This window comes from Chrysochloris asiatica, unplaced genomic scaffold (assembly GCF_000296735.1).
Source record: "Chrysochloris asiatica unplaced genomic scaffold, ChrAsi1.0 scaffold00058, whole genome shotgun sequence".
Lineage (NCBI taxonomy): Eukaryota > Metazoa > Chordata > Mammalia > Afrosoricida > Chrysochloridae > Chrysochloris > Chrysochloris asiatica.
The window spans coordinates 17,424,398-17,440,358 of record NW_006408576.1 but is presented as its reverse complement, the minus strand read 5'-3'; the positions used below and the strand labels follow the sequence as shown (position 1 = coordinate 17,440,358).

Here is a 15,961-nt window from a genome sequence, read left to right as displayed (position 1 = left end):
GGTTCGCAGCCCGATTTGTAACCACTACGCTACCAGAACTGTGGGTTAATTCACCAGAATGCAAAGCCATTCGAACTGCAAGGTAGTGGTTCAAGCTCACTAGCTGCTCCTCAGAAACCCTATACAGCGTCACTATGGGTTGGAACTGACTCAGCAGGACTTAACAACAACAACACAAAGTCCTAGAAGAGTAATTTTTTGCATATTTTTCTAAAAATTTCCTCTCTCTTGATAATTTTTATGTTTTCTCTATACCCATGATGTTCTGAAGTTTCAGCTAAGACATGTCTTGATATATATGAAAGGGTTTCAAAAGGTTCACAGAAAATAGGAATCAAAAGATAATGGAATTTCCCCACAAACTTTTTAAAGCCCTCTCATGTGTATGCATGTGTGTGAAACTACCAGCCATTTGAAGGGAGAAAGACGAGGTTTTCTGCTCCCGTAAAGTTACAGCCTCAGAAATCATATACAGGGTTGCTGTAAGTCGGAACCAACTCCATGGCACATCACCACCACCACCATACAAACACACATATATGGACTCCTGGTGTGGCACTGTAAGATCAGCACTGGATTGCGAATCACAAGGTTGAAGTTCAAACCCACTAGCTGCTCCTTGGAATCCCTATGCAGGGTGTCACTATGAGTCAGAATGAACTGGATGGCACTTAACAGCAACGGCAACACACACACACATATAGAAAATTTGCTTTGCATAATTCAATGATTTCTCAATCTGAGATCATGGATGTTTATTAAGTTCTGGGAATTATTTAAACTATGTTGCTGTCAACAACAATGATGTTGCTGTTAAGTGCTGTCCAATATGTTCTGACTCAGCAACCCTATATAGGCTTTCCAAGGTGCAGCTAGTGGGTTTGAACTGCTGACCATGTGGTTCAAAGTCCAGTGCTGATCCTACAGCACCACATCAGAGTCTACATTAAATGCATATTTGTTGTTAAGTGCCATTGAGTCGGTTCTGACTCACAGCAACCCCACGTAGGGTTTTCAAGGCTGTAAATCTTTGTATGAGAGGAAAGCCTCATCTTTCTCCCGCAGAGTGGCTGGTGGGTCCAGACTGGCAACCTTGTGGCTCACAGTCCAATGCTTGTACTATGCAGCCACCATGCTCCAAAATAGTATGTTGTGGTTAAGTGCCTTCAGTCAGTTCCGACCCATAGTGACTCTGTAAAAGGTTTCCAAGGAGCAGCTGGTGAACTGAACCACAGACCTAGCAGTTCAAACCAACCTTGCAGTCCAGTGCATTAATCCTACAACACTACACTAGGACTATAAAACTATATAAAATAATAGTAGCTATTTTATAACTATTATAATTCTGGTGTGGCGTTGTGGGTTAATGCACTGGACTACAAGGTGAGGTGCTGTGGGTTAATGCGCCAGACTGCAAAGCCGTCTGAACTACAAAGTCAGTGGTTCAAGCTCAGCAGTCACTACTTGGAAACCCTATACAGGTTCACTATGGGTCGGAACCAACTTGATGGCACTTAATAACATCTTTTTTCCCTTTAAAAATTGTTCTTTTACCATTTTCTTTTTTTTTCCTTCTGGAACTCCTTTTAAGTGGATACTGGCAACCCTTCAGCATCTATATTCCAAGCCTCTTAATTTCTTTTATATTGCCTATCTCTTTAACTCTTTGTGCTATATTCAGGAAATTCACAGCCTTACTAATTCCCTTTCAAACATGTGTCATCTGCCACTCAGCTCATTTTAATTTTTATTTCAAATACACACAGATACAATTCCAAGTCTTTCTGGGTTCTTTTTCATTACTACCTTTTCCCATTTCAGTAATTTAATAACCTCTCTTACTTCCTTGAGGATATGTCCTGTTCTACCCTATTATTTTGGTTTCCCTCAAGTACAAGTCCTTCAGTTTATTGATTTTTGAGGTCTTCAAATGTTAGGCTATTCTTAATGGATCTTTTGATGAGCAGACAGATTTAAAAATGTGATAAAGTCAAATTTATCAAAACAAATTTTTACGGTTATTGCTTTCTGTATCCTAAGAAACCTTTGTCTAATTTAGGTTGCAATGATGCTCTCAGGTTTTTCGTTTGAGCAGCTTTACAGTTTTAGCTTTCATATTTAAATCTATGACTCATTTTGAATTATTCTGTGTGTAAGATGTTAGTTTCCATGTGAATTCTCATTTGTTCTAGCACCAGTTGTCTAAGATTTGCTTTCCCCCATTGAATTTCCTTGACAACTGACAACCTTGCTGGAAAATTTTTTTTAGTTAACAAATAAAAAAGCATTTGAATGCAGGCCTATTTCTAGACTATTTGATTCTATTGATCTGTTTGTTTGTCCCATGTCAGTACCATACAATCTTGACCATTGTAGCTTTGTAAGACTAGAAGTCAAATATTTTAAATCTTCCAACTTGTTTTATTGTTTTTCAAGTTTGCTTTGGATATTCTAGGTCCTATACGTTTCCATATACATTTAAAATCACAATTTTCCCAGCTGGGATTTTCACTGGAATTGTAGTAAATCTTGACATCATTTTGGGAAGAACTGACATCTTTCCAATACTGACTCTTCTAATCCATCCCTCCTTTAAATAAATATCTCATATTTAGGTCTTCTGATGCTGTAGGATAAGCACTGGACCACTAACCTCAAGTCAGTGGTTCAAAGCCACTAGCTGCTCCTTAGAATCCCTATACAGGGTTGCTATGAGGTGGAATCGACTCAATGGCACTTAACAACAACAACCAATTTCTATCAGCGGTATTTTGTAGTTTTCCGTGGAAAGCTCTTACACATACTTTGTTAAATATATTCCTAAATGCACTGGTAATTCCTGTTACACTTTATTCCCATGGAACAGCTGGGGGGTTTGGATCAGCGATCTCTGGATTTTCAAATCACTTTAATCACTGCGCCTTTCAGTTTAAGGTATACCAGGACTCACTGCTCCAATCACTATTTTCACTAAGAGAAGATACCACTAGGGTCAAAGGGTACAGTATACAGATATGAAGTGCCCTGATGGCTCTGTGAGCTGCCAACAACCCCCAGCTCCACAGTGTGTCTGATGCCTTAAGCATTAGTGCGCTTCCAGAGGTGGTCTTCTCTTCAACCCAGCAAACCTGTCTTTCAATCTCACTGGGATTCCTCGCAATTTCTAGTCTCCCAAGAACGCCACGTTCTTGTTTCTAATGAAACTACATAGTCGCTTAATGATCTTAAAAAAAACAAACAACGTTTCTATCATTCTAAGGTTTTGTGCATGGGGAACAGACATGCCGCAAACAAATGCACGGTATGCCATATATAAGCCAAAAATTGCCTTTTATTTTTATGTAAGCATATTTATAGGTCTGAATGAAATAATTATTTTGATAGTGCTTTGATATTTATTTTCTTCTTAAACAGGCAAGACTTAAACAGGTAAAAGAGATGGAAAGAACATTCAGGTATTATTAAATTGTGTTATTATTTGTTGCTAAATGCCATGGAGTCAGTTCTGACTCACAAGAGACCCTGTATAGGATTTCCAAGGAGTGGCTGGTGAGTTTGAACCACCAAGTTTGTGGTTAGCAGTCCAGTGCTGATCCTACAGTGCCACAGTACAACCCAAATACCAGGGGCAAGTATACGTCTGCTGTCCTTATCAATCAATTTGACAAAGCAGGTTCATGTGAGGCTGTCAGGAGAAAGTCTGCTGTGCTTTGGAGAACAGGAAGCACAACATGGGACAGGGTTGGAAAGGACACAAGGGTAAGAAGACAAAATCCTATACCAGAGCTAGACTATTAGCAAAAACAAAACAGAAAACCTCATTTCTGAAAAAGAAACATCCTAACTCACCTCTATAATTTGCTCAGTAAAAGTAATTTGGTTGATTATTCATTAAGGCCAATTACAATTATGAACTTCAAATGCAATGTTTTCCAACCAGGAAACCTTTAGGAAAGAATGTGTACTCACCCAGTCCAGAGATGTTTATTGCCTTCACAGATTTCTTCATTTTGTTAAGAACCATCCGGTCCACATCCAAAGCCTAAAATAAAGAGAATATACGAATCAAAACATATGTTAGCAGTTAGATCAGGACTACATACAGTGACCACTCTGGAGGCTCAATTCTATTAGGCACCTGGGGGGGTGCCGCGGGGGGTGGCGTTCTTCTGTGGGACAAAGTCTTTAGTGTGGAAGATTGGTTTTCAAACTGCACAAGTGAGCTAAGTTAAGTTTTCTTGGTAACCACTAAACACCAACTCCTCACTTTGTTTCATTCACTGAAGCACACAAACTGCCTCCTGCCAACAGTACCTAAAGATTACCCTTCTGCTGTGAGACGAGTTGAACATGGACAAACTCTACTTCTAAAACATCTCGACTTTCCCTCTATATCAGAACGATTCCATGATATGCCTGCCTGCAGGAACTGCCCATTGTGCCCTCCCCAATTACAGAATGGGAGGACTATACATAGAAGAAGTGATTAAGGTGATGTGGTGAGACACAGGGAAACCAACCTAAACCCAACGCCACTGAGTCAATTGAAACTCATAACAACCTTATGTAGGGTTTCCAAGAATGCAGATATTTACAGGAACACACAGCCTCATCTTTCTCCCACAGAGTAGTTGGTGGGTTTAAACTGCTGAACTTGGCTAGCAGCCCAATGCCTAACCCACAGTGCCAGCTACTACTATAGTATTAGTATTATAATTATTATGTTTGGAGTCCTGGTGTGGCACTGTAGAATAAGCACTGGATTGCTAACCACAAAGTACACAGTTCAAACCCATCAGTCACCCCTTGGAAACCTTAATACAAGGTAGTTATCAGTCGGAACCTATTTGACAGCACTTAACAACAATCAAATGTTATTGTAATTAAATTTCCCTTAAGCTCATTTGCCAAATCAAGACATTGGTAGGATATAAGATAATGAATGTAAAAGTATAATGTATACCATCATATACTATGCTTTAGCTAAGTGCTGCCATTAACATTACTGTAGTGTAGTTCGAAACTACCAGCTACTCCATGGGAGAAAGATGAGGCGTTCTGCTCGTGTAAAGATTTACAGCCTCGGAAACCCTGTGCAGGGTCACTACGAGTCAGAACCGACTCCATGGCACATAACCACCACCACCAGTGTGTATCTACTTAAGAGTGGGTACAGGCATATGACAACAGTTGAACCAAGACAGGAGAAAACCATGAGATCCCATACAGGTAATGCTATCGAATGTTCACAAATGATAAAGAGGTGACATTTTCTTTCAACTCAATTAAACAACACAGTATAGAAGCACAATGGGTGTAAGGCAACTTCTAGTCATCGTTGATTGGGGAGGATGGGGTGTCACACTTGGATGGCTATACCAATCACGAGACTATGAAAAACTGCAAAGGCAGCACCTACCCCAGTATCTGGTATACAGGAGGCACTCAATAACAGTTGTTAAGTATCATCTAGTCAGTTCCAACTCATAGTAACCACATATAGAGTTTCCAAGGAGCGGCTGGTGTGTTTGAACTGCCAACCTTGCAGTTAGCAGTTCAGTGTTTATCCTACTGCATCACAGCAATAGCTATTATTTATTATTCATTTTGAGAGTTCTTTTTAGCTTTTTATTGTGAATTGAGTAAAGATTTACAGACAAGATCATCAGTTTTACACTCAACAACAACTTGGTTTCATGTCAATGATAATAAACCCCTCCATGCAAAAACAGTTCATCCTGCTTCCTCCCTGTGGTTCCTATTTCCATTCTACCCACCTTCCCATCCCTTCTCAAACTTTGTCCTTAGGTAAATGTTGACTTTTTGATCTTGAATGCTTGACCATTCCATGGTGAGCATACTTTACTAGTGCTGTGGTCACCACTATGTATCTATTTTCTACTGCTTCGCTGAAAATTGGCTGAAGGGTGGGTGGTGGAGGGTTGTCATAGTCTCAGGTTCCTAGTCTCTTTTGCCTGGTCTTTTAAAAAAATATATAATTCTGAGCTTTGTTCCACATTTTCTCCCACTTATGCAGGAGCTTCTAATGTGATCCCTTTCAGAGCAGTTGATAATGGCAGCCAGGTACCATCTAGTTCTTTTGGGTTCAGAGTTGTGGTGACTGATGTACACCTGCTCCACTGCTTCACTGGACTAGTTGATTCCAATCATCTTCAATTTTCATCACTCTTCTTTCTTCCAAACATGGAGAGACAAATAGTTGGCACCAGAGATGGCTGCTCATGAGCTTTAAGATTCCAGACACTACTCACCAAAAGTAGGATGTATAACATTGTTTTTATGGATTGTTTAACCAATTGACTATGGTGTCCCCTGACACTACAGTCCTGAGCCCCCAGGCCAAGGCATTTTGAGTTTTGATTTAAAAAACAGCAATTGCAATGGCCTATCATCTGAAAGGAGTCCTGGCGTAACGCTGTAGGATAAGCACTTGACCGCAAGGTCGGCATTTCAAACTCACTGGTCGCTCCTTGGAAACCCTACACAGGGTTGCTATGAGTTGGAACTGACTCAAAGGCACTTAACAACAACAACTATCTAAAAGGTGTCCTGGTGTGGCGCTGCAGAATAATGCACTGGATCGCAAGGCCGGTATAAATCACAAGGTCAGTAGTTCACATCCACCAGTTTCCTTGGAAACCCTATACAGGGTTGCTAAATTGGAACTGACTGTCCAGCATTTAACAACAACAACAACCATCTAAAAGAGCACAACCACACAAAGATAAAGACTATGAATTTTCAGCCTTCCTACATCAGCTCGTGAACCCATATTTAATAGCAGCATCAAAATTTTTCATTGGATGTTAAAAATGAAATAGGAATAATGTCACAAGGCAGCAGGTATTTAATAGATTGATTATAATTCAAACAAAAGTTATAATAAAAGGCTTTATTTTCTAGCAGGCTAAAGAAAAGGATAGGTAAAAATTAATACTAAGTAAGTAAAAAATTCTTGTAGCGAATTAATTCTGATTTCTGTGCTGGTGATGGCTAATCCATTCTTGACCTTCTCTTGAGATATGAAAGTGAATTCCAGGGGGCCTGTGCTCTGTGCCAGTGATCAGACTATAGATTTGTTCAGGGTCATGTCAGAAACACCACAGTTTCTGAAACTATCGACCGAGTGTCAGAAAGCACAGCTCTCACATACGATACAGCTCAGTACACTCATCAAAGCTCAGCTGAAATTCCCAGTCCTTGGGTGCAGAGCTATTATTGAAAAATATCTGATCTAATGAACATCCTGAGGCTAGCAGTTTGAGAGAATTTGGGAACTAGTTAGAACAGTGAGTGTCTAGTTTGCATTCAAATAATAAAACACAATCCTTTTTACTAAACTTTCCCACAGACAACAGAAGACAGGAACACAATCTAGTTAGGCTCTATATAAACATTAAAGTGTAGTCAATATTTTTTATTAAAAATGCCCTATGAGCTAGGGAGAAACAACCACTTGTTAGTAACAAATACTTAAGAAAAGAGACAGGTTCCCTGCTGTGCTCATGATAATGTCTATAGCATAGCTTTAAAAGTCTTTTTATTATGTGACCTGATCCCTACACGTTTCTCTAGCCTTATCTCTGGGCATTCACACCCACCTTCACTGAACCCCAAGTTTCTGTCATAATGAACTACTTATTACATGGTCAACTTTTACTTCTAAGAGGTTTCATACTCAGTTCCCCTCATTAGAGTATATTCCCTACTTCTTGACTCATTAACTTCTATTCTAACTTTGCAAGCTAGTTTAGAGACAACCATTCCTCAGGGAAGCCCTTTCACATCTTTCCCCACCTCTCCTCCAGAATGGGATAGCTACTCTTCCTAGGTTTTCCCATAGCACGCTGCACTGATTTAGTATTTCCACCTGGTATCTACTATGTGCCCAGTACTAACCTAGGTTTTAGAGATACAATGGTGAGCAAAACAGGATAATGTCCATGCATTATCATGGAATTTATAATCTAGCAAAAAATAATTCCCTAAGTAAAAACAAATTATTGTGTCATTTCCTTATCTAGCTCTGCATTTAGACCTTCTACTGAGCACTTGAAATGTGGCAAGTGCTATTGTTGAAATTATAATATGCTAGATATCTTGGGTTAAAGAAAAATACCAGTAAAATTTATTACATGTTTCTTTTGACATTCTTAATACTCTTAGGGCAGGCACTGATGTTGGTTCATCATTGTAACCCCAGTGCCTGGCATATTGAGGCATAAAAACAAAACTCAATAAAAACAAATTGAGAAAATGACAAAAAGACTGAAAACCAGACAGGGGCTATCACTAGGTAACAATATCCCAGGTGATCCCAGAGGTAAAGCTACTGAAGATTTTTTTTAAGCGAGGGAGAGGTGACAGCTGTACTTACAGGTTATTTAGGCCACAGCTAGAATAAAGTACCAGGCAAGAACTGGGTTCAAGGAAAGGAAAGATGAACCAGTTGGGAGTCATGGTTCAGAAGCCATTCGGTAGTAACTGGATGCTAGGAAGCAGGATCATTCTGGAAGACAGTCAGCAAGAGGCTGCTTCTGCCTCTTTTAAATGGAATTTAGCTCTTCTGCTTCTGACACTCCCATAAATGAATGACAGAGCAATCCAATCTTCTGTTTATAGGGGTTTGGGGAACAGAAGTAGGAAGTGTTGTGGAAGATTGATCACAGATGAAATATACTTTATAACACAGCTGAACTCTGACAAATCCCTCCTATATTAGACTTTTGGACACATCCCTCCCTGATTATTTACTGTATAAAAGGCTTGTAAAAATGTGCCACTATGTGAAATCATCTAGCTTTATTATTAAGGTGAGAAGGGGAAGTATTGTTTTCGGAACTCAGGAACAAGTAGGGAAACAATATCTGTTGTTCTTCTAGTCTGTTACGTAGAGACTGGAAATAAAGGTGAGATAGGCAGCCAGAGGTAAATTTAATTAAAACTGCAAGAGGAAAAAGTAATTGGCTTCCTACTCAAAAACACACCCTTCATTATGGTGCATATTTATAGATAATTAAGATTAAACTTGGTCAGGAGAAGTTGGAATGATTAAGACTAAATGCTGAAGAAAAAAAAAAAGTCAGTTATACAGAACTAGAATCTTAAAACAATAAAGGAACAACAAAACTTAAGAGTCTCAAAAAACAAAAGATTTATGAGTATATCAGTTGGGTTTGAGCTGTCTAACCAGATTAGGCATTCACTCTACCATCTCCCTGTAAACTCCTACTACTACCACCTTCCCAACTCTACTCAAGTTTAGAAGAAGGAGAAAAGCTACAACTTTCACTAGAGCTTTATATATAAAACTATAAACGAAAAACATCTACAAGCATCCATAAGACCTAAGCAGGAACTACACAACAGCGTAAGTCTGGCCAAACATCATTAATTCTGAAAAGCCAGACTGCAGCTGACCTTTAGTTTGTAAAACACGTTTCAGAGTAAATTTATCACAAAAACAAGACTGTCAGGATGTGTCTCAAATATTTCAGAAGAAAATACACAATCATTTTCAAATACTTTAAAAACATCTCTTTAGGAGCCCCCAAACTGATATATGAATAGCCAGTAGTTCTTATTTATTTATTTATTTATTAAAGCAGCTCTCTTCAGGACTAGTGCTGCTACAGTCACTGTTATTGGGGCAGTATGCAGTGTGGCTAAGGACAGTCCACTAAAGGGAAGGGTATCACAAAACTGGACACTCTCATTATTTTTCAGCCACATTTTTCAGCTTGGTGTGGCACTATAGGATAAGCACTAGATTGCTAACAACAAGGTAAGGAGTTCAAACCCACCAGCCACTCTAGGAAACTTTGTACAGGGTCACTACGAGTCAGAACTGACTCTACAGCACGTAACAACAGCCACATATAAAGCAGCTCTGGTGTCAACAATGGTTAAAGTACTCAATTACTAACCAAAAGGTCAGCAGTTCAAACTCATCAGCAATTCCATGGGAGAAAGATGAAGCAGTCAGATTGAATAAAGATGTATATAGCCTCAGAAACCCTGTAGGGCAGTTCTACTCTGTCATATTGGGTCCTGGAGTGACAAGTGCTAGACTGCTACTTGCAAGGTTGGAAGTTCAAGCCCTCCAGCCACTCCTCAGAAACCCTACACAAGGCCCCTATGAGTCGGAACTGACTTGACAGCACTTAACAACAATTCTGTCTTAATGTTGTTGTTGTTAGGTGACACTGAATTGGTACCGACTCATAGCAACCCTATGCACAACAGAATGAAACACTGCCCAGTCCTAGGCCAACCTCACAATCGTTGCCACCCTTGAATCCACTGATGCTGACACCTTGCCAATCCATCTCGCTGGGGGTCTTCCTTTCCTTTTCTGACCCTCCACTTTACCAAACATGATATCCTTCTCCAGCGACTAGTCCCTCCTAACAATATGTCTGACGTATGAGAGAAGAAGTTTGGCTATCCTGGCCTCCAAGGAGCACTCTGGCTGCATTTCTTTCAACACAGATCTGTTGGTTCTTTTGGCAGCCCATGGCACTTTCAATATTCTCCTCTAACACCATAACTCAAAAGCATTAATTCTTCTACAGTCTTCCTTATTCACTTCCTTACTCATGCTTTCGCATGCACTTGATGTTATTGAAAATCCATGGCTTGGGTCAGGTGCACCTTAGCCATCAAGCTGATATCTTTGCTCTTCAACACTTTAAAAAGGTCTTGTGCAGCAGATTTGCCTAATGCAATATGTCGTTTGATTTCTTGACTGCTGCTTCCATGAGCGTTGACGGTTGAGCCACGAAGAAAGAAGTCCTTGACAACTTCAATCTTTTCTCCATTGATAAGAATGTTGTTTATTGGTCCAGTGGTGAGGATTTTTGTCTTCTTTACATCGAGATGCAATCCATACCAAAGGCTGTGATCTTTGATCTTCATAAGTAAGTATTTTAAGTCCTCTTCACTTTCAGCAAGCTAGGTTGTATCATCTGCATAGCACAGGTTGTTAATGAGTCTTCCTTCATTCCTGATGCCACGTTTTTCTTCATATGACCCAGCTTCTCGAATTATTTGCTCAGCATACTGGTTGAATAAATAAGGTGAAAGAATACAACTCTGTCACACACCTTCTTAATTTGTAAACCATTCGGTGTTCCCATGTTCTGTTTGAACAATTGCCTTTTGATCCATGTACAGATTCCTAATGAGTACAAATTTAGTGTTCGGAATACTCATACTTCACAATGTTGTCCATAGCTTGTCATGATCCACACAATCAAAAGCCTTTGTGTAGTCAATAAAGTACAGGTAAACATCTTTCTGGTATTCTCTGCTTTCAGCCAAGATTCATTGGACATTAGCAAAGACATTCCTCGTTCCATGGCCTCTTCTGAATCTGGCTTGAACCTCTGGAAGTTCTCTGTCAATGTATGTTTGCAGCCGTTTCCTTATTACCTTTAGTAAATTTTATTTGCATGGGATATCAAAGATATTGTCCGATGATTTCCGCATTCCGTTGAGTCACCTCTCTTTGGAATGGGCACAAATACGGATCTCTTCCAATCACTCGGCCATGATAGCTGTCTTCCAAGTTTCTTGGCAGAGATGAGTGAGTGTCTCCAGTGCTACCTCACTTTCTTGAAAGATTTCAATTTGTATTCCCTCAATTCCTGGTGCCTTGTTCTTTCAATTCCTTCAATGCACCTTGGACTTCCTCCTTCAGTATCATATGCTCTTGATCATATGCTACCTCTTGAAATGGTTGAACATCAACTATTTCCTTTTAGTACAGTGACTTTGTGCATTCCTTCCATCTTCTTTTTTATTTTTTTGTTTTATTGTGAATTATATGATAGTTTACATGGGAGAACACACAGTGTTCTTCAGCACACAGTCGCTCTCCCTCACTGGATCTAAAGTCTCCAGCTGCTCCATCGCTCCACGTCATTGTCTCTGCCTCCATCTCAGGCATCACTGCTTCTCTGGGTAGGGTCCCGCTCTCTGCTCTTCTCCCTTGATGGTCCCAGGGACCTCTGCTCCTAGACTGCAAAGTCAATCACACTCCCTTCCTTGCTATAAAATGTCTACCTTTACATTTCCAACCCTCACAATCAGTCTTGATAACAATTATTCACTATTGTATCTCAAGAGACCCATTTTCATTTCATTTCATTATCTCCGCCTAGACAGACTGGATAGTACTCACTGGAGATTCTGCCTTCCTCCAGGCCCCCTGGCTCTGGGTTCCCTCTTGAAAGCTTGTAAGCCAGTCACTTCTTGCCTTTGTAGCCCCCCGCCCCCCATTTTGGGTAGCCAATGTCCAAGTTGCCCATCCCTGCCATCTTCTTTTGATGCTTTCTGCATCATACAATAATTTGCCCAGAGAATCCTTCAATAACCAAAGTCGAAGCTTGAATGTTTTCTTCAGTTCCCCTAGCTTGAGAAATGCTGAGAGTGCTCTTCCCTTTTGGTTTTCTGACTCCAGATTTTTGCACATTTCATTAACAGGGTCGCTCTAAGTTGTAATTGACTTGATGACAATGGATTTCGTTTTTGGTTTAGTCACATAAATATTTAAATTACAATTAAATAATATTAAACATTTAGTTTTTCATGTCTTGCTACTTGCCTAAAAAACTTCAGCCACACACAATGACTATTTCTGCATATCCCTTTCATGCTTCTCTTCATTTGCCTCTGCAGATTCCTGCATGTGGGTGAACCCCTAAGGTTGTTCCATAAGCTACTCTCATCACCTATAGGAGGCCATTTCCCTTTCCATTTAACAAAAATGTCACACAGTGGCATACCTTTCTCTGGCTGGCGAATGATGAGCTACTCTCTACCTCCACGGACTCATCAGTACTCCGTCCTGGCAAGGAGGTATTCACATCATGATGGTGAGCTAGACCATGGGGGAGAAAGCCACAGTCTGTTTGAGAACATGAACCTGGAGTAGGGGTGGGAAACTATGGTCCACAGGTCAAATCCAGTATACCTGCTTTTGTACAGTCCACAAGCTAAGAAAGATCTTGTAGAATGACCATTTCTAATTACTGTGATGAAGGGAAAAACTAACTTTGACCCCCAATTCAAAAAGTTATCACCCCCCAAAAGAAATCCATTTTTCTCAGTAGTAAACAGTATTATAAAATTTTAAATTATATTCAATTATCATTATTGTATTATAAATTTCATTAGTAAAAATTTGTGGAAATGCATTTTCTTTCCCTTTATATAAGCACAGACAGTCCCCAGGTTACGAATGCCATCAGTTTCTAATTATATTTAAATTGAATCGGAAGGTGAGTTGAACAGGTGCATGAGGTTCTTATTTAGCCTTACTTTACAGCAGAGGTGGGGAACCTTTTTTCTGCCAAGGGCTACTTGGATATTTATAACATTATTAGCTGGCCATACAAAATTATCAGCTTACAAATTAACCTGTTACATTTGGTCAAAAATTTAAATTAACTCACCCTTAATGTGATGGCTAGGAGCTCTGGTAGCGTAAGAATCAGGCTGCTATTTCAAGGTCAGCAGTTCGAAACTACCAGCTGTTATGCGGGAAAAAAGATGAGGCTTTCTGCTCCCATAAAGATTTACAGCCTCAGAAACCCTATACAGGATTGCTATAAGTAGGAACCAACTCCTCAGCACATAACCAATGTGATGGCTGGAATCCTGATATGGTGCTTAGGATAAGTGCACAACCTCAAGGTTGGTCTGATCGGCAAGGTCGGCAGTTCAAACTCACCAGCCGCTCCTCGGAAACCCTACACAGGGTCACTGGCACTTAACAAGAACAACAACAATGTGATGGCTAGTATTGCGGTTGCCTTGTCAAGGCCAGACCAAATGATTTCATGGGCTGCTGGACATTCTCTAGCCCTGCTTTAGAGCAAGAAAGGCTTGATACCTTTTCTATGGTTTACAAGCTGCACGTGCAGCAAATGAAGGTGATTGTGAGGAAGAAGTAGTTGTGTGTAGGGGTTGGTTCTATGGTTTCACAGTGAAGGTAAAGGTCTCACCCATTCAGGGTGTATGTAATCATATTTCACTGCTTTGTTCCATCTCATCTTTCCACTTTCCATTTTACAAAAGGCCAACCTAAGAGGAAATGACATTTTTTTAGAAGACAGTAAGCACCAAAAACCCCACCAGATCTGTGCCTAAAGGATAGTTTTTCCAAGAGTCACACACATATTTAGATAGCAGCTTTGTCACATCACACATTTTACTTTCCAACAGGCAATAGAACAGCAATAAGAGTGTGAAATACTTCCCTAAGTCTCAGGGAAGCATGCAGACTTATTGTGGCCTCCAAGTTCAGTTTAAAACCAGAGCAATAATGCACCTACTTTCTTCTGGGGATAAAATAGGCATGAAGAATAGTAGGCATCATTAAAAACTAAAATCAAATAAATATCTAAGCTAAATCACAGTTACGTAAAATATTTTGTTGTTGTTAAGTGCTGCCGAGTTGGTTCTGACTCATAGCAACCCTATATAATGAGAAGGGCATATTTTGGCATAATGAAATATAAATGAGGGGGTCATAGTATGGATAAGTACTAGACTACTAACTGCAAGATCAGAAGTTCAAATCCACTAACCACTCCTCAGAAACCCTATACAGGGTCTATACAATCTGGAACAGACTCAATGGCACTTAACAACAACAGAAGTTACTCATAGTCTATACACATTTGCACCAGAAGACATATACAAGGATGTTCATAGAACTCTTCAAAATACCTGAAAACTGGAAAAACTGAAATGTCAATGGTAGAATGTCCTACATTCTGGAAGTTCCCTCTCAATGTACTGTTACAGCCATTTAAAAAATAACTTTAGGAAAAATTTACTTGCATGAGATATTAATGATATTGTCCAATGATTTTTACAGTTTTCTTTACATTGAGATGCAGCCCATACTGAAGGCTCTGGTCTTTGATCTTCATCAGTAAAAGTATTTTAAGTCCTTTTCACTTTCAGCAAGCAAGATTGTAGTATCATCTGTATATTACAGGTTGTGGCTGAGTCTTCCTCCTATCCGGATGTCACTTTTTTCTTCATATAATCCACAGTTTCGCAGATTATTTGCTCAGCATACTGATTGAATAAGTATAGTGAAAATACAACCCTGGTGCATATCTTTCCTAATTTTAAACCATCCAGTGCTTCCTTGTTCTGTTTGAACATCTGCCTCTTGGTCTATGTACACTGTTGTTGTTGTTAATTGCCATCAAGTCGGATCTGACCCATAGCGACCCTGTACAGGGTTTCCGAGGAGCGACTGGTAAGCCTGAACTGCAGACCTTGCAGAAGACTCAACCACAACTGTATTAAGCTACGAGATACACTGAGGCAATATTACATATAGATTAAGATGTGTCTTGAAAAATTACTGTGGGAAGTGTTATCTATTTAATTCTAGATAAAGGAAATGGGGGCAACTTAAGAGTTTTCTATGCTATGATCTTTTCTTAAGGAGCTCTAGTAGTGTAGCGGTTACGAACTGCGCTTCGAACCACAAAGTCAGCAGTTCGAAACTACCAGATGTTCCATGGGAGAAAGATGAGGCTTTCTGCTCCAGTAAAGATTTACAGCCTCAGAAACCCTGTACAGGGTCACTATGAATCCAAACAGACTCCACGGCACATAGCAACAACAACGATCTTTTCTTACTTGAAACACAAACTTTTTAGTGGTGTAAATAGTTAAGTACTCAACTATTATCGGAAATTGGTGGTTCAAATCCAACCATGGAAGATAAGCCTGGTGATCTGCTTATGAAAGGTACAGCCTTGAAAAAACCCTTTCATGAGTAGGATTTGATGGCAACTAACAACAGCAAAGATGTTTTCTTTCCAGGTTAAAAAAAAAGTTTTAAAATTTAAAGCCAGCAACTTTTTTCCCCCAACTCAAATTCAAAGAGTATTTCTGTTCTCTTTCTAGG

The 15,961-nt window shown here is 39.7% G+C and overlaps 1 protein-coding gene across 2 annotated transcripts in view; it reads right to left on the bottom strand.

Moving 5' to 3' along the window:
- The window catches only part of ASAP2 (ArfGAP with SH3 domain, ankyrin repeat and PH domain 2), a 281,424-nt gene that overhangs the window by 156,373 nt on the left and 109,090 nt on the right, over positions 1–15,961 (bottom strand). For both annotated transcript variants that reach the window (XM_006863981.1, XM_006863980.1), the window contains exon 2: positions 3,970–4,042. In XM_006863981.1, the coding sequence (XP_006864043.1) occupies positions 3,970–4,042 (73 nt within the window). The remainder of the gene's footprint in view (positions 1–3,969; positions 4,043–15,961) is intronic.